This window comes from Camellia sinensis, chromosome 14 (genome assembly GCF_055761805.1).
Source record: "Camellia sinensis isolate YWXY chromosome 14, ASM5576180v1, whole genome shotgun sequence".
In the NCBI taxonomy this organism is placed as follows: domain Eukaryota; kingdom Viridiplantae; phylum Streptophyta; class Magnoliopsida; order Ericales; family Theaceae; genus Camellia; species Camellia sinensis.
The window spans coordinates 30,527,728-30,553,159 of record NC_138974.1 but is presented as its reverse complement, the minus strand read 5'-3'; the positions used below and the strand labels follow the sequence as shown (position 1 = coordinate 30,553,159).

Sequence of the window (25,432 nt, the reverse complement as noted above, 5' to 3'; positions counted from 1 at the left end):
AAGTGCATCCACTCATCCTCCATTATACCTAATCATCCTCCATTGTCAAAAAGAGGTTTTGTTTGCATCCATAAAGGAGTATCCCATGCAACCACCTTGAAAATTTGCCCTCCTATCACATTCTTGTCTCCCACCTTGTCTCCCACCTTCTTTTTGACCTTTACTCTCCCTCATTGCCTATATAGAATGATCATATTGTAAGAGAGGAGGAGGACCACGAAATTGAAGAGAAAGGAGTGAGAAAAGGGTGAAAAAAGAGAGAAAAATTGAGTTTTTGAACCAAAAATATTCCTATCTTCCATATACACCTCATACCTTCCATAGCTGCTGAAATTCCTCATTTCCATACACCAAAACCACTCCAAAAATTCTGATATAGCCAAAGATCAATTGCCTCGACCATAAGGAAGAATGTTTAGTGATTGAAAGTGAAAAAAAACTAGAGAGTTAACCACTTTTCATACCACAAACTCCATAAACTCCATAATTTTGAATTAAGGATTTGAGAACACACTTCCTACACTTGAGGGTAATCAAGAGGAAGTTTGGAAATCAAGAAGTCCAATCTTTCTTTGGAAGGTGAATTTTTAATCTTTCATTTTCTTATATTTTGTATCTTATATTTATTTTCTTACTTCTTATTTCATTGTGTTTTGTTATAATCCAAGTAGTTGTTTATCTCATATTTATTTTCTTACTTTATATTTCATAGTATGTTGTTATAATCCTAGTGGTTTGTTTAGCTCATAATTATTTATTTATTTTTATTCGCATACTTTAATTTCATATTAGTTTTGTTATAATCTTGCATGTTTTACCTCACATTTATTTTTTTTCGTGTATTAGTCTCATATTAGTTCTGTTATAATCTTGCATGTTCTATCTTATATTTGTTTTATTGCTTTAGGTTTATATTGTGAGTTTGCACTTTTTTTATTTTATTTTATATTTATTTTCTTTTTTAATCTAACCGGTAGTGGTTAGTTGAGCCACCTACATATTTTTTTTTTTGTTTGTTCCTTTTCTTGGTTTTGCAACAAGACAGGTTTTGCTTGGCCTAGTTCGCCGGCCGGCCTATTTGGCCGGTCGGTTAGCTTCTTCCGAACAAGATGGCGTAATCTTCCAATATTGGCCAATTTCCGCCGGCGGTTCTAAAGAACATGAAGCTTTTATTTTATTTATTTATTTTATTTTGAGTGTATTGTGAGGTTTTTATTTTGTTGTAATATTCTCCTCATCCCTCTCTAATTCGGTTTGTAATTATTCTTTAAAATGTTGTAATAATTCCCCGCCCCGCTTCTTTCCATCCCGTTCTTTTACTTGCTTTCTTTATTTGTACATAAACATCATATTTATTTTTCATCATAGTTATGCTTTGCATCCATGTTTCATGCATCTTGATTCGGCTAAGTTTGCATTTGTGGATTTAATCAATTCCTATGTGATTATGTGCGCTACCTCATGTTCTTGAGATGATTCACATATCATATTTTAGAAGCCGAATCTTTAGTTGCATCTCATGAGTGAATTGCATTAGGGTTTTGTATATAAGATCACGCATATTTTACTAACTTTGTTTTGCAGCTTGTTCGTGGGACATCAAACATGTGAGTTTTTATGCTTTAGCATCCCATGTGTGCGTGTTTTTCTTACTATGTCTAGCATTCTACCATGAGGCTAGTTGCTTATGTGATATAACTCTATGAATGCCAGTGGATGGAGGTTGTGTCGCTTAATTTGGAATGATGTTGATTTTTCATGCTTGTAAACTCAATTTATTTGGGTTGTACATCGTCAAAACTCTTTCAAAATGCATGATATCAAATTGTTCCAAAATGAATGGCATAGTCTATACTTGTATGCTTCACATAGTAAATTTTAGGATTTATTAACTAATCAGAACATGAACATATAAATAAAATAAATTTCATATCATGGTTAGTAAAGGCCGATCTTTGATCGGGTGGGCGGGGGTGCTCATTATTGACCTTCCCCTCTCATACCTAAGGTTCCGAGCCAAGTATCCTTGGTTACGACGAACAGTAGCTTTGGCACGAGTCATGGGTTTCCTAATTTTCCCAAAATAAATATTAGGTGGCGACTCTGAGATCTGATGACGCAGTCCATTTTTGACAAAATTGTAATAAAATGGATTTTCAATAAAAGTTGCCAAAACTGGACTCTCATCTATGTTTCACATTGCACTCGTGAGAATAGATCGAAGAGATCTCGGGGGTCCGAACTGTTTAACGCGCGTGGGTACCCCCCGGGCATGTTACACCTTGTATGGCTTAGCTTCGACCCATTTAGTGAAGTAGTCAGTGGCCACTAAAATGAAACAATGATGCTTCGAAGAAGGTGGGTGTATTTTTCCCATCATATCCATGGCCCACCCTCTGAATGGCCAAGGCTTCACTACTGCATGTAGGTCAGTTATGGGCACGTGCCTTATTGTGCCATGCTTTTGACATGCCTGACATCCCTTTGCATATTCTATGCAGTCTTTAAGGATGGTTGGCCAATAATAGGAATGCCTTCGAAGCAACCATCTCATTTTTACACCAGGTTGATGAGCACCACACAGATGCCTTCATGAACCTCAGCCATGGCTGTTAATGCTTCTTTCGGGCCTAGACATTCTAACAATAAGCCATCTCCCCCCCTTTTGTAGAGAGCATTACCATATATCATATATTGCATAGACTGCAACTTAACTTTTCTACTGGCCTTCGAAGATGGACCAACCAAGTACTGCATTATTGGATGCCTCCAATCTTGTTCTTGTAAGTCATTATGATTGACTTCCAAGATCACATTCGTTTTATTCAAAGGTTGTATTAATCTCTGATATATTGTTTGGCTTATGTCCCTTTGGGTATTATCCCTTCTCTTGAAGTTCGAAGCCTTTTGAGCCACATCATTGGCTCTATTGTTCAAGAATCTTGGAACATGGGTTACATTTGCTATTTGAAACTGAGAAAGCAAATGTAATGCAACAACATAATATGGCAGGATACTTATGCTTTGACACTTGAAAATTCCTTTCACTTGGTTAACCACCAATTGAGAATCTCCAAATATGTCAACTGCATGTACTTGTAATCCAATAAGAATATCTAGTCCCACAATTAAGGCTTCATATTGAGCCTGGTTATTGGAACAGGTAGCTTCATCCACTCTAAAACCATGGGTAGTTTCTATCCCCTGTGGAGACTTGATTACAATACCAATTCCAATTAACCCATTTGCTTTCGACCCATCGAACCACATTTGCCATGGCTCAACACTGGCCATACCAAGTTCCATTATCTCCTGGCTCTCTGTTTGAGATGGATGATCTGCCAAAAAATTGGCTAAAACCTGCCCTTTTACTGCCCTTTGAGGGACATATTCTAGATGAAATTCTGATAAGGCAAGCATCCATTTGCCAATTCTTCCCCTCAACATTGGTCTAGATAACATATATTTAACCAAATCCGTGGTTGCAATTACCAAGACAGTTGTAGGTAAAAGATAGTATCTCAATTTTATTGCAGCAAAATACAAAGCAAGGCACAGCTTTTCAACAGCTGAGTATTTATATTCACAAGAATTTAAAAACCTACTAAGGTAATAAACAGCTTGCTCCTTGCCTTCTTCATTGTCTTGGGCCAAGAAAGCTCCCAATGAATCTTCTGCTGCAGCTATGTACAACTTCAAGGGGTTGTTATCCTTTGGTGGCATCAGCACTGGAGGGTTGGCCAAGTAGGCCTTGATACCTTCGAAAGCAATTTGATGCTCTGCTGTCCACATAAATTCCTCTTCATCTTTCAGCCTTAACAAGGAAGAAAATACTTTAGTTTTCCCTGCAGTGTTAGAAATGAACCTTCGAAGAAAGTTAACCTGCCCAAGGAACCTTTGTAATTCTTTCTTACTTGATGGGGGTTTGGCTTCAATGATTGCTTTGGCTTTATTCTGATCAATCTGTATTCATTTCTTGTGAACAACATAGCCCAAGAAATTTCCAGATGATACACCAAAAGCACATTTAAGAGGATTGAGCTTTAACTTGAACTTCCTCATCCTTTCAAAAGCTGCTTCTAAGTGAAACAGGTGCTCCTCCATGGATTGGGACTTAACCACAATGTCATCAATATAACATTCCAAATATCCTCCAATAAGATCATGAAAGATAGTGTTCATGGCTCTTTGATATGTAGCTCCAGCATTCTTTAGACCAAATGACATCTTAACCCATTCAAAGGTGCCAATATTCCCAGGACATCTGAATGCTGTCTTGTGGATATCTTCCTCTGCAATGCAGATTTGGTTATAGCCGGAATGCCCATCCATCATTGACAAGACATGGTGACCTGCTGAACTGTCCACCAGCAAGTCCACTATGGGCATAGGGTACTCATCTTTGGGAGTTGCCAGATTTAAATTTCTGAAATCAATACATACCCTCATTTTGCCATTCTTCTTGACTACAGGCACAATATTAGATAGCCACTTGACATACCTAGCTGTTCTAATAAAACCTGCCTTGAGGAGTCTAAGGATCTCTTCCTTGACCTTCTGAATTACTTCTGGACTCATCCTCCTTGATTTCTGCTTGTAAGGCTTGAAATTAGGCTTCATGGGGAGCCTATGTTCCACTAATGACCTATCCAATCCTGGTAGTTCATTATAAGACCATGCAAAGCAATCTTTGTATTTCTTCAGAACAACCAATAGCTGGTTTCTGTCCAGAGCATTCAAACAAGCACTTATATAGGTGGGCTGTTGTACAGAACCTTCCCCTAGATTTACTTCTTCTAAAGGATCTTGTGCATGAGAACTCCCTCTGGTTTCTTCTACCTTTGAAGTGATCTTCAAGCTTGGTTCTGCCCCCAGATTCTTCAATTCAATATCTCTGTCCTCCTCCTCATAGACAAAATCTGTCCACAAGGCTTCCTCTTCCTGTATCTCCTGGACTTTTGTTTCAATGTCCAAGGCACAGTACTTACCAAGAGTCAAGACTCTAGCCTGTTGCTGCTGCTGTTTGCAGCCAATTATCATGGCCTCTCTCTCTTGCTCCTGAACTTTCTGGAATATTGCTTTTATGTCCAATGCTGAAAATTTAATCAAAGCCAAGGACTTGACTTCTTGTGGTTCCTCTCTTTGCCTATAACCAGGCATCATTGTCATCTCTAAGGACAACCTCTTCATCAGCACTTTTTTGGACTAAGTGCTTCAGGTGCGTCACCTCCTCATCAGCCGTCACTTCGGCTGAGCTGTCATCTTTCATCAGTATACTGAGAGGTGTCACTCCCTCAATATACAATTTAGCCTCTGCAAAGTCTGCACAGGCTATAAAGGGTTGAGGATCTGCATCGATTTCCTCTGTCTCTCCATTGCCTAAAGCCATCATGATTTTCTGATGTAAAGAAGAAGGCACACATTTGTTAGTGTGGATCCAATCCCTTCCAAGCAAAGCATTGTATTTAGCATTACTGTCGATTACGAAGAATGCTGTCATACAATCCCTGGTTCCCACACTTAAATTAATGGGTAGAATCCCCTGAGCCATTTGCTTATCTCCAGCAAAACCAACAATGGTTGTGCTGGTTGGTATCAACCTGGGATTCTTTTTCCCTAGTTTCTTCAAAGAAGATTTCGGGAGTAGGTTTACTGCTGCCCCATTGTCTATCAGGACTCGGTTCAGCTGTATCCCATCAAAGAAAGCCTTGATGTACAATGGCCTGACGTGCTGCGTCATCGAATCTAAGGGGTACTCGAATGGATACGATAGATTGATGCTTACTACTTCCTCACTTTCATATTCATCTTCCATCGGGGTAACCATTTCGAAGTTATCTTGCACCATGCTTGCTTGCGAGTCTTCACTAGAGATCTGAACTAGATCAGCTTCCTGCCCCTCTTGATTTTCATCTCCAGCTTGGAATTCCTGTGGTAGTATGTGTACCATGTTCACTGATACTGGGGGAAACGAGCCAAACTGGATGGCTGGCTGTACTTGTTCACCCTCTTGGTTACTATGGTTGACTCCCTCAGAAACATCCTGCATGATGTATTCTGGTATTTCATTGCTAACTGATCCCTTCGAAGGATCTTTCTCAACTGGCTCTTCAGTCAGAAACGTTTGCTCAGCCATGAAGGCTTCGAACATCTCTTCTTCTACGACCTCTTTCTTCTGGCTTATGCTAATCTCTTCTTCGGTCTCGCTATCTGTCTCCATCAAAGCTTTCTCCAACCCTACCAAACTAGCCTTCTCTCTGGTTTTCAGTTCAGAATGAACTTTGGCCAACTGTTCTCGGCTGCAGACCACTTTGCTCTGTGGAACTGGCTTTGGAGCATGGTCTGACTTTGGGTTCTTCCTTCCTTCCGTTTTGACTGGTGAAGAATTTTCTCCACTTTCCTTCAGATCTTTCTGATACTGGGTGTACCTGCACTGAATTTTTCTTCTCTGTGATCTTGAGATGACTGGGATCATATCTGGTTCCCTTGTCTTTGGGTGTTTAAGCAGCACCCAATTATTTGGAGCCACCATAGGAGGCCTGATCATCCTGCCTTGGTTTACAACATCTCCTCGAACAGGCAATTCTCTAGGTTTGTTTTGCATTACAAACCAATCTGGGACTCCAGGTACCCATGAACTTGCTGATTCAGATGCTGAACTGCCCTTTTCCACCTTCGAAGCCATCTTCGAAACTGGCCGTAAAGGTAAGTGCTTAGTTTTGTCCTCGTGTTTTGAATCTGATTCAGACCTTCGATAAGGGTGACCATTTTCTGTCCTGCGTAAAACTGGTCTAGGGGGCCAATCTCTGGCTTTGATTCCATGAACCGAACCTCTCTCCAGTTTTCTTTCAGAATGGCTACTCTCCATTCTATAATAGTTATGTGGCCTGGATTCATGCAAGAGCTTCTTGCCTTTGTCATGCATTCTGTTCACCACAGGCTCAACCACTGGTGGTCTCTGCCTATCACTAGCCGGATACGGCCTTTTGTTGTAAGCATTGGTTGACTTAGGACGTCTCTGAACGTCCCTGTAGTATTGCTTCCCATCAGTTGGGAGCCCCTTCAACCACTTGTAACTGAGTCTGCACCTGGGGCACATTCTCTGCATTACCGCTGCTTCTAAAGAATCATCATCCAGTGATTCTTCATCAGAATGTTCCTTCTGGTGCGAGAAACCTTGTTCAATAACTGGTAGGCTTCTAGCATTCTTCTTGATGTTGGTTTGATTAGCAACATGCATCTGCACATTGACTTCCTCCAATTCTGTCAAGGACAAGTTCTGAAAGTCTGATGTAATGACATTGGCTGCTGCCTCTCCAACTTCTGGAAAGGGATCACTGTCAATTCCCATGGCTTTTTCTGTTTTAGCTGAGAACTTCAAACTTCCTTTTCGAATCTGTTCTTGGATCCTGTCTCGAAAAACAATGCAGTTTTTAGTCGAGTGAGTCCAAGAATTATGCCATTTACAGTATACTTTTCCTTTTAGTTCATCTGGAGATGGTAGTTTTACTCCTTTAGGTAACTTAAGGAAATTAGCCGCGAGCAAATGATCAAAGATGTCATCTGCTTTTGTTAAATCGAAAGAGTATTTTCTATGAAAGTCTTTCTTTTTAAACTGCTGGTCTATAGTTGTATCCTTATGAATTAATGCTTCACAAATTACAGGTTCTTTGCCTACAATCTCTGCTGCATCTATTTCATAATTAGGATCTCTATAATATGTCTTATATGATGCATTATTTCGATCTTGTTCCTCTTCTAATAATGCTTCATATCGAGACACCTTATAGGTTAATTCGACCAAATCTCTGAATTCAGTTGAATCAAACTTCTTTCGAAGCCTGAATTCTAAACCATTTTGAGCCAATCTGACGAATTCTGGTTCTGGCAGGATGACTCTACATTTATTTCGAGCCCTTTTAAATCTGGCAATAAACTGAGTAGCCTTTTCTTCAGGCCTTTGACTCAATCTAGCCAAATCTGCCATAGATACTTCTGGCTCTGATTGGAAGAATTGGGCATGAAATGCCTCTTCCATTTGTTGCCAATTTTGAATGGAGCCAGGTGTAAGGTTGATGTACCATACGAATGCTCCCCCCGTTAGGGAATTTGGAAATAATCTCAGTTTCATATAGTCATGGTTAGTAAATTCACCGCATTGAGCGGCAAACCTAGCAATATGTTCTATCGTTGATTGATTTCCAGTCCCATAAAAAAGGGTAAAATCTGGTATCCTGAATCCCCTTGGGTATTCATGTACCCTATCTACCCATTCTGGGTATGGTTTTCTGTATATAGGAGTCTGGACCCCCCGAGCCATTGGTCCACATATCTCCCTAACAATATCAGCAATCTGGTCTCTAGGGACCATATTTTGTGCCTGCTGAACCACTACTGGAGGGGCAAACACAGGATTTGGTGGACAAACTTGTGCTTGTGGTCCTCTTGGTCCATAAGGTGGTAAATTTGGGGCTGGTTGTCCTTGCGGTGCAGGTTGCTGTTGAGGGTATGGGTAACCCCTTTGAACCTGACCTGCGAAAGGACCTGCAAAAGGTGCTGGAACAGGTGTCGTGTCTCTGCCATTTGTAGGAAAACCCTCCAACCCCCCGGGTGTAAATTCGAATAAGGGATTAGTGTACCCCCTTGTGCCAGGCATGGCTTCGAACATGGGATTTGTAACCATTCTTATGCCAGTTTCTTGTACTTGGCCAGATCCACCAACCTGTGTGGCTTCATTATTAAGTACTGAGGCATTTTGGCCTGCTATAGGCCTTGAAATGGGTTCATACCAAGACTGAGGTGATGGTCTTTCAAAGTTTTGGGTACTAGTTTGACCATTAGAATGTCCATTAACTTGCATAGGCTGTTTTTCTCTAGCCAATCTTTGTTGGGGGACATTTACAACTTCCTCCGTGTGTCTTGTGTTTGTTGGTTGGTGGGTATTCATTCGATCCAAAAAGGATGTTGCCCACCTTTCCATTGTGTTCATTAATTGTTGTCTCATGGCATTTACTAAACCATCCCATGGATTTGTTGGTTGAATAAATGGCACAGTGGACGGTCCAATTCCTTGGTTTTGTCCAATAATATGAACATATGGTTCTTGTCCAGAAGTACTGGTCTGTTCGACCATAGGTTCTGACAATATAGGAGTTTCCACAGGATGTGTTACCACATTATCCTCTGGATTTGGTATTTCTACCTCTCATTCCACGCCTTCTTCCAAGCGTTCATTTTCTCCTTGTCGTCTTCTTCTAGCCATTTTTAATTAAGTCCCACTGGGCGTGCCAAAAATATATGTTGGCTTTTTGGCTTTTCGAAGCGTATTTTTGTGAATGTGAGCGTGCCAGTAAGGATCAATCAGTCCTTACAGAAATTGTGATTGCCAACCAATTATCAGACGATTGTGTTTTAGTTCTTTTCAGCCTCAATGAAGAGGACTTTTACTAGTGGCTTGACTTAGGAGAAGTTAATAGAAATAATAGTAATATGAAGAACAATTGAAGTATTTCATAAAAATGAACACTTACAATGGTTCGAACTCAGCCTCAGAGAGGTTTACAACAGCAATCTACTTGAATCTACTTGAAGCTACTCCTATGAATTGAAGTGCAGTGCGGGTATTTAAAGTGCAGGTATTTAAAGAACAGGTATTTAAAGACTGGAAATGTAAAAGACTGGAAAAGAAAATATATGAAGTAAATGACTGGTTTGTATGATCTGAGTCCGTCCTTTTTTCTGGGGGCTGCTCTGCTATTTATACTCGTCAGTGATGACCTTCGAACTGCACTTCGAACTGTCGAACCGCTCCTCCATGATCGCTGATCATGCTTCCTTACAAGTAGCTCCATTACGCCATTACTGGCAGTTGAGTTTCCCTCTTGTACTTGAATTTGAATATGAGTAACCGTTGAAGATATGTCATCTTGCATCCCGTCATTGATCTAGTGTTACTCAGATCATGTGAGGACCAATATTTGTTGCCACGTGTACGATCAGGATTAAAGGCTTGAATAACCTCCCTTTATTACCCTTACTCTGCCACGTGTCGAACTGTAACTGGCTTTTACAAAATATGTAGCCAACAATTATATGTTATAAAATTATTTGAATAAATTACATTGACTTTCTTAAAGATTTAATATATATATATATATATATAAGTTTCACAATTTTAATATAATTATATTGAAATTTTTTTAAATTTTCATTTAGATAACACTTAATTTAATAATGATATTTTTTTATTTTTTATATTGAAAATATATATTTTACTTTATCTATTTCTTTAAACTATGTCCACTAATTTTGATTTATTAAAAAGGAGGTCTGTGTGATTAGATTAATATAATTATATGAAAATTATGAGGTAAAAGATTATTTTTCCCCAACTCGGGATGGCAGTTTAATTTATCCGAAGTTATTTTGCCTTTATTTGAAATGTGGTTGGGCGTTTTAGCTTTTTGGTTTGTTTGGGATGTATTTTTTAATTTTTTTTGATTTTTATGACAGGAAAAATAAAATAATTATTATTTAAATATAGGGTAAATTATATTGGCACTCTCTGAGACCTTTTGAAAATTACATCTCCCTTCCTGAGGTTTAAAGTTTTATTCCAGATTGCTCCCTCCAGCAATTTAATTTTTTTAAATACCAATTTTTTCCTCACTGGATAAATTACATTGACACCCCTCACATTTTAGAAATTATAATCCTCTCTCCAAGATTTAAAGTAGTATTATCAATTGCCCCCTCAGTTAGTATTAGTTGAAAAAAATTCATTGAAAAAAAAATTAATTAAAAAAAAAATTGTTAGTCAAATTTTTAAATTTTTGTTTAAAAATCAACATAATATAAAAATTACATTGACACCCCTTGAGATTTATGTTTATTACACTCGAAAGATAAAATTATATAAAAATAATAATTATTTTTTATTTTTTATTTCTTAACCAAATTAATTTTTAATTTTTAATTTTTTTTTTTATAAAAATCAAACCATACATAACCTAATAATCTTTTGATAAGTCATTTTTTACGTTGATAACTTATTTAATTATTTGTTAATTTTACAACATTTTTACCATATGATGCCTGTTTGGTAACTATTTCGTTTTCAGTTTTCAATTTATATTTATAAAAATTTAAAAAAATATCATAAAAACTTATTTGATAATTTTTTTAATTTATAAATGGTTGTGTCAGTTTGTAAATTTGAGGAAAAAACGTAAATTCAAAAAATGAGTTTACGTTGGTTTTTAAATAGAAATTTAAAAATTTGATAAACAATTTTTTTTTTCAATTAATTTTTTTTACAATTAATTTTTTTCCCAATTTATTTATTTTTCAACTAATACTAACCGAGAGGGCAATTGGTAATGCTACTTTAAATCTTGGGAGGAGATTGCAATTTCTAAAATGTGAGGGGTGTTAATGTAATTTACCCAATGAGGATAAAATTGACATTTAAAAAAATTAAGGGCTCGTTTGGTTTGATTTTCTGAAAAAAATTTGGGAAATTTTCTCTACAAATAAGTTTTCAAAAATAATCAAACCAAACAAATTTTCCCAAAAAATTTTCTCAAAACTTGTAAACCAAACAAGTTTTCCAAACAAATCTCTCTCTCACACATATCAAATCAATCACTTTTTCCAAAACTCTATCTCAAAATAATTTTCCAAAACATCTTTTAAAAAAAACCAAACCAAACATGTTTTCGTACTTTTTATCTCTAAAACACATCTCTCAAACACAAACCAAACATACCCTAAATTGCTAGAGGAAGCAATCTGTAATAAAATTTTAAACCTCAAAAAAAGGGATATAATTTTCAAAAGGTGAGAGAAAATTGTAATAAACATAAACCTCAAAGGATATTAATAAAATTTACCCTTAAATATATTCTATCGTTTTATGACTAAAATAGCAGGAAAAAAAAATAAAAAATAAAAAATAAAAAAATAAATGGCAAACATAGCCTTTTATGTTCTTAGACCAAACCCTTCTGTTCCGGAGCACCATCGGTTTGTTAGCTGACAAATGGAGTTACTGCGGGGATTTGCTCGAAGGTAAAGGGTGGTGTTTTTCTGTTCATGAACCACTCACTCCAATGGATCTTCCTCAATTTGTGTTGAGTTGTTGAATTAGTTGCGTTCTTGGCTTTTGTTGACCCTTTTACCTAGTAATTACTCTCTGCGCATCATATCATAACATAAATGTGCCCTTATTTGTGATTTTCTAAAGATTCTAAAGATTGTGACCCAAGAGCCAAAATGGGTGGAACTGTGGAGGGTTGAAGTATGTTTTCGTAATGCTTCGAATTTTGATGATTTATGAGTGTTGACCTGGTTGTTTATTTGTTTAGGTTGACAATTGATTGAAACAAATACAATTTGTGATTCATTCAATAAGCTATGTTGAAATGCTAACTTTGGCGTGCCTAAAGATGTTACAATTAACTAAAGGAGTGAAACTAGTCATTCAAATTTTTGGAATGAACTATGTTTAACTCCTGCTGACACCAAAGTTGCTTGTGAAAAGGGTTTCCAAATTAGCTCATTCTAATAATTTAACATCCAAGGTGATATTTTGATGCTACACTAGAAACTTTGTAGTGTACCTTTTGATTAAAGTGCATATGTATGTGCTCGAACGGTTGAAGGAGCATTCCGCTCATAATTGCAAATGGTTCACTGCATCTGCAGGATGAAGTACAGATTCCATTTGGTTTGTAGTTTATAATGCTATTGTGGCATCTTTTGGTTTGATGTCTCATGTAAAACACTCTGATTTCTATGTTCATGTATGCATAGATGGCATGGTTTGTATTAGACATAAGTACGACAACGTTCACTTTTGTGCCCATTTGTCATCTTCTACTCTCTTAAATTCAATGATGTTTGGCTGTGTAGGGTGCAAGGATGCAGACCTTCCCTGTTCCAATGCATATTCTGGAGGTAAAAAAGAAAATTTTATGTTGAATACAGGGAATCACACTTCATTTTCAAATTCATTCTTCGTTCTCAAGCACAATTAATATCTGGCCTAGATTTATCCCAGTATTTTTGGTGAACAATATAATCTCAGCAATATAATAAGTTCCCAAGTGTCAGCTTATTAAAAAACATCACTTCCATCACACATGGAGATTAATCTTTTCTTGTTAACTCATTTTATTCCCTTTTTAGTTGCTCCCCCCTTTAGATGCTCCCCTCTTTCCCATTTAATTATCAGAAAATTGGATGGCTCAAAATAAATTTCCAATATATTTTTTTCGAATATTCTGTTGTGAGCATGGGGTAAATACAATCTTAATCTGTGAGGCTTGCTTTTATACTTTTCCAGTGCGAGTCCGTATATGATATGTGGGCATAAATAGTAGTCAGGTTAATTGAAAGACAAGATTGGAACCCACTTTGTGCTACTTTTCAGTAGCAGCTCGGCTGCCAAAATCATCCGTGCAAAATGATTTCAATCTCATTACGCCTTGTATGTTGTGAAATATTTTTTAATTGTGTGTGACTTGTGTTTACAAGAGTATGCAAATAAGAAGTTAAGATTATTTATCCAGCTGATTTTTGTGATATTGATTACGTTGAATGGTATAACCACCATGTCTAAACTGGGTCTTAACCAATCAGGCATCATGCTTGCCTTAACCACTCTGTGGAATATTTGTTGGGCCTTAAACCAGGCCTTAACCACCATGTCATCCACATTGAAAACTAATTGGGCATTGTGCCGAGGAATATTGGGTCAATACTTTCTTCAAGGTCGCTGCTGCTCCCTTCAATATGAATGGTATATCCATATGACAAGGGAATGATGATGTGAATAAGGATGAAATGAGAAGTAATTTAAATCACACTCATTTGAGGACTTCTTACTCTTAGCTGTTCAAAGAGTTTCTGCTAGTTGAACTGCGTCTAGTAGACTCTGTGTCGTACTCTACCCGTTTGCCAGCTGTTTTGATTGGGAGGATACTATTACCTAGTTTCTGTACTTAACAATAAAACACTAGGAAAAGCCCCCCAATTTTTTTTTTTTTTTGGGTTCCCTTTGAAAAAGAAGTCTCACTCTAAATTTCTAACAAGCTTATCTAGAATTTCCAAAATGTTTCCAAAATGTCTCGAAGTGGTTTTCCTAAAATTTTCTTGAAAGTTTCATCCCAACTTTTGAAATGACTTTCTGGTGAAATTCGTTTCTACTCCTAAACCAAATTTACTGGCAAATTTGCTGGACACTAGCTAGGCTCTAAAGCATTAGATATGTGAATTAGAAATCGGTATTGCACTTGATAATTGTCAACCCCCAATGTGTGTGCTTAACTTGAGATCTTGCTTATTTCTTAACCAAAATATGATATTGCACATGCTAATTGTCAACCCCCGAATATCTGTGGCACTGATCATTGTGTGTACTTGCATCTTAACTTGAGATAGTATTGCTTATTTCTTGCTTTTGATAGAAAATTGAACATGTGGAACTTGGTTGAGAATTCGTAGGATCTTTAATTGATGATTACCTATCGATAAATTGCTCCTTACTTTGGTAAGGAAAAAAAAAAAAAAAAAAAAAAAAAAACCTCTAATCTAGGCTTGTGCTTGAGAATGTCTGGTGCTTATGATGTTTTATATGACAAGGTCTCCTTTAAATGCATCGACTCCAAAGATGATTGATAGTGTTGTTTATTCTTTAAACCATACTAGCAGGTTTAGTTATTACTTAAGTATGTACATGTGATAGATGATGTAGTTGGTACGCATAATCGATTGACTGCAATATATTATATTACACAAACAGCTGTAGGTTTTGGACAAACCATGGCTGCTGTGATGTGGAATGCCTATGACTTGAACAAATTTGGCTGCAGTCTTGGAGGTAGTGTGTTTCTTTTTGCACACAATTCCATCCCACATGCTCATTGCTCAATTTTCAGGAACTATAGCAGCAGAGGATTTTACAATGAAGAGATTTACAGTATTCAACCCATCTATGAGACACAATATCTATGTTGGAAGGACTGTGCAAATTTGATGTTTGCAGCACAAACAATGGATTATCAGCTGGAAGCCGTAGAACAGTTTGCAGATTGATTGTCTACCACCAGTGACATAAACTCTCTCAACTGCTGGACCTCTGTTCTAGATTTTGTAGAATATTTCAGTTGGGAGTTGGGAATTCTATGTTACTCAATTTTTGTACGAGCATGAAGCAATGTCATGGAAATCAGTCGTAGGAGCAGAACTACCAATTTTTAATTCTAAATCATGTGCTGGTTTTGTTTTCCCTCTACAATCTTACAAATCTCTGCACACTACATCAACAATTGTAAATATGATTCTGTTTATTCAAAGTATTCAATTTTAAAAGGATAGTTTGCTTCCCTGTTTTCCATGTCAGAGGAGAGGAGGCATCTGTTGAATTATTATGTACACTCCAATGCAGACCAGGGGGACCCCCCCTCCAAACCAGATCAAATAATAAGTCAAAATACATACACCGCTAAACAGGGGCTTTGAATGTAATGATTAAAAACATTTTCTTTTCATTATTATCAAATAAAAGCTCTCTCTTGATTTGCAATTGTTGAGACATACATGTATGTATAATGTGTTAAGTCAAAGTTCTTGTACATCATGTTTCTAGCTTGTAAATGTACCTATTGTGATGACACAGATTTATAAAAAAAAACCCTCCTCCTATTTATGCTCAATGTTCCCTGGTTAAACACTTGCAAATATTATAATTTATACTTTTTCTATTTTATGTTGTGATATTATGTTAAATTATTTACCACTATTAAAGATGGATTATTTTCATGATTAATATTTTCAATAGAATTATATTTTCTGAATAATGATTAACCATTTTTTTCTATAAATTTAAACAATTACTGCATATTATTTAAATTGTTATTGCAGATTAATAATCATGTTGTGACCATTATTTTCTTCTCAATAAAATTTGATCCTTTCCATTTCATTTTATAAAATTCAAAATTAATTATTTACAATTACCTCGTTTTCCTTTTCTATTTTTAAATTTAAAATAAAGATTTTTTATTCATGAAATGAAGATCATCATCCATCCATAAAATAGCGACAAGAATTCATACAAAACATCCTAATCCCAGAATTACACTCTGATATCACAATAAGTTACTGTCAAAGAAATTCAATATTATTCAACGGTAATATTTTGTATCTAGTTTCAAATTATTTTTTTTTATTGGCAAAAGTTTAGTGCGTAGTTGTTAGATTAGTATTTGGGGGAGTTCAGAAAATTTTGCCTTCTCATTCCACTCCTAATAGTGGAACCCAAGATCTCCTTTTAAAAGAGACTTGGTAGCCAAAGTGCTAGCCAACTTAATTGTACAACTTATAACTTATTTTGGCCTATTTTGGGAAGTAAGGAAAAAACCAATTTTTTGACTTTTAAAGGAAAAACATGCAAAAAGGTAGAGAGATGATGTAATTCAAATAAATCAATAAACTAATAAGTTGGCTTTTTTTTTAATTGCCAAAATAGACTTTTTATGTTAAATTATTTGATGTAACTTCTATTTATAACTTATTAAATAAAAAATAACTTAAATAAATTAAAATAAGATGATTATTTCAAAGTTAAAAAAAAAATGTATTTTGAGCTTGTACTTCCAGACAAGCGAACATGTTTAGACTTTTGAGCTACATCCATGTTTATCTAACTGAAATTTAAAAATTTTCTCTAACTGAGGATCCAATGTCCGTGTCTCGTGATTTTTACATGATTCAACAATGAATAATGTTATATAAATAAAAAATTTATACATAATTTTTAACATAATAATGTAGTTCATAGTGAATTTTTCATTTCAAAACAAATACCAAAACATCATTAAAAATAAACTTATTTACAATAATAATATTGTCATATCATTCTTATCAAATTTTTGTATGAATTTATGGATCTTTAGAATTTTCCTTCACTAATATGGGTAAATTGGGACACAGCATAGAGGACTCCTAGCCCCTGAATAGATCCAGTATTGTATAACAAACAAGCCACTTGTATTTCTCATTGAGAATAGCTTGTGGTCCAAATGTAGCAAAGCCACCATGACAAGAAAAAAATAATAATAAATAAATAAATAAATATTTGGACATGGCTATATCCTAAAAGTAGAGTTGGAAACAGACAAATTGTACTTTGAAAGCAGGGTTGAGTTAGGTGAGAAAGGCCAACAAAATGCCAATGCAAATGTGAAATTCATGCTCTTTCCCTTTCTTCTTGTAGACTTCCCCATTGATATACATTTTGATCACAACTGCTTTTTGGGTTCCCATTTCCTCCATTAAATGTGATAATTTCTTGCAACTTTTTTTTTTGAACTGAAAAAAAAAAAGAAAAAAAAAAAGACATTTTATGGGAGTATCACACCATCCGTAGGTCTTGGTTCCGGGGTAACCGGTTACCAGTCAAATTTAACCCAATTCATAAGAAGGGACCCATCACCGAGGCACCAATGGAGCTAGGCCATATGTTATAGAAGAGGCTAAGTTTCAATCAGAATACAATACAAGGTGTCCGAAAGAGCCTAGCTCGACAAAGCCAAACAAAATCCGCATCCCACAAGATTCGAACCTGACTCACTCCCAAAGAGAAAGCTGCTTTCTCCACTAAGTCATCACCTCCAGTGATGCCAATTTCTTGTACCTTGTTCTATTCTACTTCCCTCTCATCCATCACATCCCATAATAAAATAGGCTATTGGTATTTCCTCAATTTAAAAACGTAATGATAACTATTTCTCTCAAAATACTCAAAATTTTTAAATTATATAAAAATTTCACCATACGAATCAATAATTAAGTATTTTAAGACAAGAAATCAAACAGAGCTATGATTGATGATTCTTTATACCAAACTTGGATATTAACCATTTGCTTGGATTGTAATAAAATTTGGCCATAAAATGGAACTGCATTAAGTTCAGAGGTGAAGACAATTCGATCTATGGGTGGGCTATCCTGCCTCAAAGTAGGGCCAATTAGGTTATTCAAGTTCTACTCATGATTGATTCGTTAGAAATTTATTTGAAAGTAACTTATTATGTAAATAAATTAAATTTGAATGTATTTTTTAAGTATATTAAGTTCTCAAGTCAAATTTAAATATGATACAACTTGATTTTATAAGCTGTTACACACTATAAAATATTGACTATTTGAACTCAATTTGTTATCAATTTCGTTTGAAATGGACTCAAAATATAAAACGAACAAGACTTGAATTGAGCACATTTTTTTCTCTGAATCTTTTTGCAATGTGAATTAGAAGAGGTTAATGCACTAAAAACCATGGCAATAAGTCCATGAACTCACAACTTTAGTGAGTCACAGCAAGTAAGGTTGACAGTGAATGCTGGCTGGCTGGTCAAGTGTAGAAACCAAGACCCCACCAAACAACATTTTAACCCACTCCCAGAGCCCGCAGAGAGAGGGATGTCAGCCCATTGTTTTGCAAAGGGGAAGGGGGGCAATAAAGAAGAACATCAAATATGCCATTATTGCTTTATAGACTTTAGCATTCACTTTTTTTTCGAAACATTGTCCTACTTGGTTTGTTTCTATGTTTTGGACTCTATCATGTTTTTTTCTTCCTTTTTTTTCACCATCTGCTATGGTAGACCAGACCAGACCAGTCCTCCTCCCCTGCTTCTCACTGTATGAAGCACGTGGTGTCGAATCTGTGACTAATAGATTCAAAATCCATGCATTCATTCATGCCCAAGTACAGGGGGGGGGGGAAAGGAAAAAAAAAAAATCTCAAAATTTTTAAAAAAACTCTCAACTACTGTTGACCAAAATCAGGTTCAATTCATTTGACAACATTTCACCAAAGTGAGATTCAAATGCATGTATTTATTTTGGTAAATATGGAAAATGCATAGATTTGTAAGAGTCATACAAAATGCATGTATTCATGTCATAGAATCAATCTCAAAATACCCACAAAAAAAAAAAAACTCACCACAATGAGGTTCATTTCCTCCGACAAAAGTTTCCATAGGGTGCAAAGGGTTTTCCTATTTAAAAAAACATGTGGCATGTTTTTGTATTAAGACTCATGTCTATGTTAGGATTCGATCCGAGTTTTAAGTGCTAATTGTCATGATATTTTTACTATACAAATCAACAATGTTGAAACATGATGAAATGTTCAAGTAATTATTAATAGTTTCTTAATTATCCAAACTTGGGATCAACAATGTTGAAACAATAGTGAAATGTTTAAGTAATTTTAGAGCATCGTGTCATATTATTCACACGATGCTCGAACCAATGAAGTTGCAAATTTTTTTTACATATTATTATTCAGTAATTATTTGTCCTTTTTTTTTCATTTTAAGTATCAATCTTATCATACTTGAGTTAAATCTAAATTACATATTATTTTTCTAGGTATTGAATATGGATTTTTTTTTTTTGCACGTTTAACACCCACATCTCTAGTTTAGCCAATTAACTAGAAGGTAGAAAGAATGACGAAAAAGGAAAATGCCTGGTAGCTCGAAGCTACCAGGCTCGAAAATGGCTCGAGAGGAAGAGAGGGAGAGGGAGAGGGAGAGGGAGAGAAAGAGGAGGGAGGGAGAGGAAGAATGTCGGCGTCGCAGCTCCCCGCCCCGCCGTCGTCGCAGCTCCCCGCCCCGCCGTCGTCGCAGCTCCCGCCGTCGTCGTAGCTCTCGCCGCCGCCTCTGCTTCCTCCTCCGTCGCAGCCCCGCCGATGTCGCAGCACCACCGTCGTCTGCCCAGCCTCCCCTCCTCCTCAAACTAGTTTTTATGCCCCCCTCCCCTCCTTCTCCTCCTCCTCCCTTCTCTCTCCATTCTTCTTCTTCGTTCTGCAAAACCAGGGAAGAAAGAAAAAACAAAAAAAAAAAACAAAATCGACACCAAAACGACGTCGTTTTGGTGTCGAGCCGCGTTTCGAGCCGCGACATTCGAGCTACGTAGCATGATCGGACAAAAAAATTGGGCACTAGGTCGTTGATTTGCCTCGTAGTAGTCAATGGTGTAAAATCAGCTAGCACATGGGTTGATGAAGTCTATGCTTTGTGCTTTGTTTTTATAAGATTACTAGTTAATCTTTGATTATTACGATTGGGGTTTACCTAACTATGTACGCAAAACTTCTTGAGTTATTAAAAATACAATTAGTTTGAACTAACTCAAGAAATTCAAGATGGCTCGGGGGAGATATGCTTATCGTATAAAACTAAATTGTAGAATAAAAAATGAGATCCAATCCTCATCCTTTATGTTTTATTTTATAATTTAATTAGGTGTAATTAAACTTTCTTGTTGTGAATTGGTAAAAGGAAAAAGATTCAGACCTCCTTTCTCCCCACCCCCTTAACCCCCTCTCTCTCTGATTGGTCAGATTTTTTTTTTTCTTTTCTTCTTTTCCTCTAATCACCACCCGTCACGTGTGTGTGGGGGGAGGGGGGATGGTGGTGGGGGTGATAATTGAAGAGAGTCTCTATCAAAGCCCTTGGTAAAAAATGTCCTACAAAAAGAATCAAAGATGTGAATATGCAAACTGCCACAAACAACCCGTCAAAATAAATTAAAGTGGCGACAAACAAAATTAACAAATCTGGCCATAATCGTGATTAAGAAAATAAAATAAAAAAACAAAACAAAACAAAACAAATTGATGACAATAACTTTCATCTTGTTGTAATAGAAAACATATTTAAGCATTAAAACCAACTCATTAGTAAACGACATTTTCATAATAAGACAATGCAAGCAAAGAAAGCAAAAAATATATATATATATATATAAAATAATCCAACAAACTAAAGTGGATTGACAGATGCAAACTAATAAAGCACATATTCTAAGCAAAGGCCCAAAAAGTCAATTTAAACAGGGTTTGGTGTCCTTGTCTAAGCTTAGCTGTTTTTACCATTTAGTGGGTATTTTAAACTATTTTTTTAAAAAAAGCAATCCAAACAGAGCTTTAAAAATTACAAGGAGGTGTTTCATGTTTGTGGATCATCAAAGTGGTCCCCTTTGTAAATCCAAAAATTCCCAACCACTAGTTTGATAAGTTTTCTGTTTTCAAAAACAAAGAACAAAGAACAATCCCCCTGTTGTTTCCTATTTTCCCAGCCTCCAAACAGTCCCATCTACAACAGGGGCAAATCAAGAACTGACAAAAGGATTAATCAAATTGACGGTGAAAGATGGCGAGAAAGAAAGAAAAAAAACCATGATTTGGGCTTGTGTCCAATCATTCTTTCGTTAAATTGTTGATGCTATTTGGGAAGACAATGGGGTCCTTGTGCCATTTTTGAGTAGATGACTAAGAAAGATCCCTCTCATGGAAAAGGAAACACAGTTGGTGTTGGCTTTAAGTGGTGAATTTCAGAATTTGATCCATAGTGGGTTACAAAGATAACTTTCAATTATAGTTTGTGAATGCGCAATGAACTCGAATATTGGTGTTGAGTTTTGTTTTTTCTCATCATAGTATTTTGTTATTTATAATAATTTACCTCTCATATTATCCGTAGGCTTAGGCCACTGCAGATTAAACCAAGTCAAATATCAATATTTTTTTATGTGCGTATATTTATTTATTTATTAACACTGTATACTATTTGGTTAAAGAATTTAGAAAGAAAAAAATATATATATCAAATTAGATAAAATATATATATATATTTTATTTATTTATATTTCACTTATTTTTTCTTTTTCTTTTTCTTTTTTTAAATTTCTCAACCAAACCCAAATACAATCAAAGAGTTTCTAACCAACCGAATGAATCTTGAACTCACTATATCAAGGGAAAATAATGTATTTGGATCAACGATTTAAATAAAGAATTATAGAAGAAAAGAAAAACATAAGGGAAAAGTAAGAAGGAAAAAGAAAATGGAAGAAAAAAAATTAAAATCTTATATTTCATTCATTTTTTCCTTTCTTTTTTTATTTTCCTTCACAAATCTTTTTATTAAAATCTTTGATCCAAACGAAACTTGAAAATTCAGAGTGATTAATTAATTTGTAGATGAGCCAGAAGACTTCCTGCGAGGTAACCTAGTCAAGAAGAAAGCCCTTTTTGCCAAGAAAAAAGGTTCAATTTTGGGGAAATTTTTCCAGAAGTCGAACATGAAAAGAACAAGATTTGGCAACAACCACCATTTCCATGAGAAAGAAGAGCATATACAAAGTGATTAGTTACCAAACAAAACCTTTATATATATATATATATATATATATATTTCTAGAGCACAAGTATAACATACAAGTTCACAGCAGTTGTAGCATGAACATTTTCCCAGTTCATCTTCTGAAATTAGCTTTTACAATAGTAGTAGCCATATACTGAAACCCAAATCAACAACCCACCAAACTTTACCCCCCATTGTAGTAGTACGCACTACACCTCCCTCATCCTCCATGGTCGAAGGCTCAACGGGGTAAAAGCTTGAAATTTTAGTATTTTCTGCTAAAATGCTGCCATGAATGAGTCACAATTTCTGCTGAAACTAACCAAAGCAACCAGCCTTCTCATGTTGCAAAAAAAACCCCATTTCTGCACCAAGAAAGGCAATTGGCAATGGCAAATATAATCAGAGCGAACAACAACCGGTACCCAGAGTCACCACCATGACGACAACAACAACTACACAATAATATGTAACTACACGAGATCACTGCAAAAGGGGGAGAGAAAAAAAGAACCCGAGTGAAGTGTCAAAAGCTTCTGTTCAAAGTTAAGAGTAGTAGTAATTAGTAATATTATTATACGCTCTATTAACAGTTAGAATTCACGAAGCTGTTTATCTCATCCATGAGACAATAGTAATGGTCATTGTTTGGAAAGAAGTAGAACCCGATCGTGGCCTGTTTCAGGAACAAGGGTTTCACCTTTTGTCCTGATTTCTTGAGCCTTTCAACATAACCCAATTGCCAATCCTGAAGAAGATCCAAACCCGCCACAACCACAAGACTTTTCGGGAAATTGATCAGATCATCAATCGGTCTCCCCCTCGGTCCAAACGGGTTACAAGCAGGATGATCTCTGTCTTCCCCTTCTGGCAAATAGGCTCTCCAATACCAATCCCGGGTTTGAATCGTCACAAAGTATCTTCCATCCAATTTCTTCTCTGATTCAGTCCTTTCTTGCCCGCCAAACAGAGGATGAAGAAGTATATTACCCAATACTTCAACTCCTGATTCAGCTGCTCTCACTGCAACATGATGAGCAATGTTACCACCAGAGCTATCTCCAGCTAAGTAAGCATAGGCTTTTGAATCTTTCCCACTCTGTAGCCAAGGTCTAGAGTGAACCCATTTCAGAGCAGCCCATCCATCATCATAAGCACAAGGGTATCGATGCTCGGGCGATCGGCGATAGTTAACAGACACCACAACAGCCTTGCAATGGCCAACGAGGCGGCGACAAAACGTGTCGTAAATGGCACTGTTGGCGGAGGAGTGACTGAAGCTTCCTCCATGGAAGAAGATGATTACAGGTACGATTTCAGTGGTGCTTAAGGGCTTTTCCAGCTCTACTAAACCCCATTGAGACTCGTTTTCTGGGGCTGGTCTGTAGACTCGATTGAGGAGGCTTGTGGATCGATCGACCACGTCGAAAGAGTAGACTCCGTCAACTGGGATTGTGTTGGCTTGGACTTTGCGATCGAGGAACTCGGCTAGATCACGGTTGAATGTGCCGTCCGGGCGGCGAAGCATGTGGTAAGCTAGCTTCAAGTTTGATATGAGGATCCATGTATTCAGTGGAACCACTCTCTGTAAAGAACCACCAAAGATTTTGAAGATGATGATGAGAAAAACCAATCAATTAAACAGAGCCGTACGATACTTAATAGTGTTTTTTTCAATTATAATTTGATAATAAAGGAAGATTTGAAATAGTAATCATGTAAACCCAGATGAAGATAATGAGATTTTTTGTGTGGAAATCTTGAAATAAACAGGGGATTAGCCAAAAAATAGCAAAATACAAATCAAAATCATTCCAATCAGAGTAAAGTTAGATACTTTTTTTCCCCACAGAAGAAACTTTTGGGTTTTGAGGACAGAGAAACTCAAACCCAACAGAGAAAGCACGAAAAGCAAACGGAAAATCAAGAAATCAACACATAATTAGCTCGTAAATAAGGGAAAATAGGCGAAATTGAAAGGAGAAAGGTGAGCACCTTGGATTCATTAGCGTTGATTTCATTGCTACCAGCCATGAGGACTATACAACCCACAAAGATTCAAGCTTTTTAGAAACCTCAAAAACAAACAGTGATGTTCAGAAAGATTAGTCTTTGACTACTCATAATAACGCTTTCAAAGTGACGAAAAAGATGGAGAGGACTGGTGCGATGATGGTTGTGGTGTGGGTTTGTGTCTCTAGTTGAGTTCTGAACAAGAAGAGACACTTCTGAAATAAAAAAACAGAGGGCTCAGATCAAATATTTTGAGAGAGAGAGAGAGAGTTGGGTGATGGCGTGTTGGATAAGAGACGGGAGAGAAGAAGAAGAGCACAAAGACAGGCGATGAGAGAGAGAGGGAGGAGAGAGGAAAGAGAAGGGAGGAGAGCGAGGTGTTGAGTCAAACGCAAAGGGACGACGGTGGTGGACGGAGACGAGAGAGACGACAAAGCGGGCGGCCGAATTAAACTGTTTGAATGGACCCACCAGGTCCATAATAAAAACAAAACAACTCCAAATTTTAATTATTTTATTAATTTACTATGTTGCACCTCCTCCCACCATTTTCTTCTCAAAAAGTATAGGATGTCACAATTAGAATTTAATCAGAAGGAGAATGTCTAATAAAAAGTAAATTGATGATGTGTGAGATTTATGAGTAAAATAAATTTAAATTTTTGATTTTTATTTTTAAGTAAATTTTGAATAATTAATTTTGAATTTGTAGTATTATTATTTTATTCTCATTTTTTTTTCTTTTTTAATACAATATTTATAAATCAAAAAGTTATATCATATTAAACTTTTGTTTGGAATGTGAGTTGACTTTTTAACTTTTTAATTTTTTGGCAATTTTAGCCCGAGGGCTAAAAAGCCTCGTTTGTGATTGATTTTTTGATTTTTTGATTTTTTTTATTTTTGTGGGAGAAAAAATGAAATGATTATGATTTGGATGTGACATTTTGTCTTATTGGGCTAAAAAATCTATTTTATCTTTGGAAAATTTATCAATAATATAAAGTTCAAAACTCATCTAATCTCAAAACATAACACTTGCACCAATTAGTCCTATATCTTTTTAATTATTATAAAAAAATCCTATTTTTTTATTTTTTAATTTACAAACACTACTGCATCCCATTATTGTCGGATTTCCATCATACGGTCACTGGAGACTCGTCGGAATGTTTAATATCACCGGAAAGTCG

General features: G+C 36.1%; 2 protein-coding genes and 1 long non-coding RNA gene across 3 annotated transcripts; 2 read left to right on the top strand and 1 right to left on the bottom strand.

Annotated features, from left to right (window-relative positions):
• Positions 1 to 208: 208 nt before the first annotated feature.
• LOC145807682 (uncharacterized) lies at positions 209 to 1,306 on the top strand. Its single transcript, XR_014350972.1, has 2 exons — positions 209 to 579; positions 1,046 to 1,306. It is a non-coding gene; the product is annotated as an uncharacterized LOC145807682 (long non-coding RNA).
• Positions 1,307 to 11,967: 10,661 nt separating this feature from the next.
• On the top strand, positions 11,968 to 15,388 carry LOC114269490 (uncharacterized). Its single transcript, XM_082905489.1, has 3 exons — positions 11,968 to 12,069; positions 12,913 to 12,957; positions 14,804 to 15,388. The coding sequence occupies exons 1-3, from the start codon at positions 11,985 to 11,987 to the stop codon at positions 15,094 to 15,096; spliced, it is 423 nt and encodes a 140-aa protein (XP_082761615.1). The 5' UTR covers positions 11,968 to 11,984; the 3' UTR covers positions 15,097 to 15,388.
• Positions 15,389 to 22,229: 6,841 nt separating this feature from the next.
• On the bottom strand, positions 22,230 to 24,820 carry LOC114269489 (gibberellin receptor GID1B). The gene is made up of 2 exons (XM_028210819.2): positions 24,222 to 24,820; positions 22,230 to 23,811 (listed from the first exon to the last, which is right to left on the bottom strand). Exons 1-2 carry the CDS (start codon positions 24,258 to 24,260, stop codon positions 22,813 to 22,815), a joined length of 1,038 nt encoding a protein of 345 aa, XP_028066620.2. The 5' UTR covers positions 24,261 to 24,820; the 3' UTR covers positions 22,230 to 22,812.
• Between the last annotated feature and the right edge of the window lie 612 nt (positions 24,821 to 25,432).

Excerpts from the sequence above, each read along its gene's own strand:
- LOC114269489 (XM_028210819.2), bottom strand. The coding sequence starts at position 24,260 with ATGGCTGGTAGCAATGAAATCAACGCTAATGAATCCAAG. Across the intron at positions 23,812-24,221 it reads TCAACGCTAATGAATCCAAG|AGAGTGGTTCCACTGAATAC; the intron begins GTGCTCACCTTT and ends GGTTCTTTACAG.
- LOC114269490 (XM_082905489.1), top strand. The coding sequence starts at position 11,985 with ATGTTCTTAGACCAAACCCTTCTGTTCCGGAGCACCATCGGTTTGTTA. Across the intron at positions 12,070-12,912 it reads CTGCGGGGATTTGCTCGAAG|GGTGCAAGGATGCAGACCTT; the intron begins GTAAAGGGTGGT and ends TTGGCTGTGTAG. Across the intron at positions 12,958-14,803 it reads TTCCAATGCATATTCTGGAG|CTGTAGGTTTTGGACAAACC; the intron begins GTAAAAAAGAAA and ends TTACACAAACAG.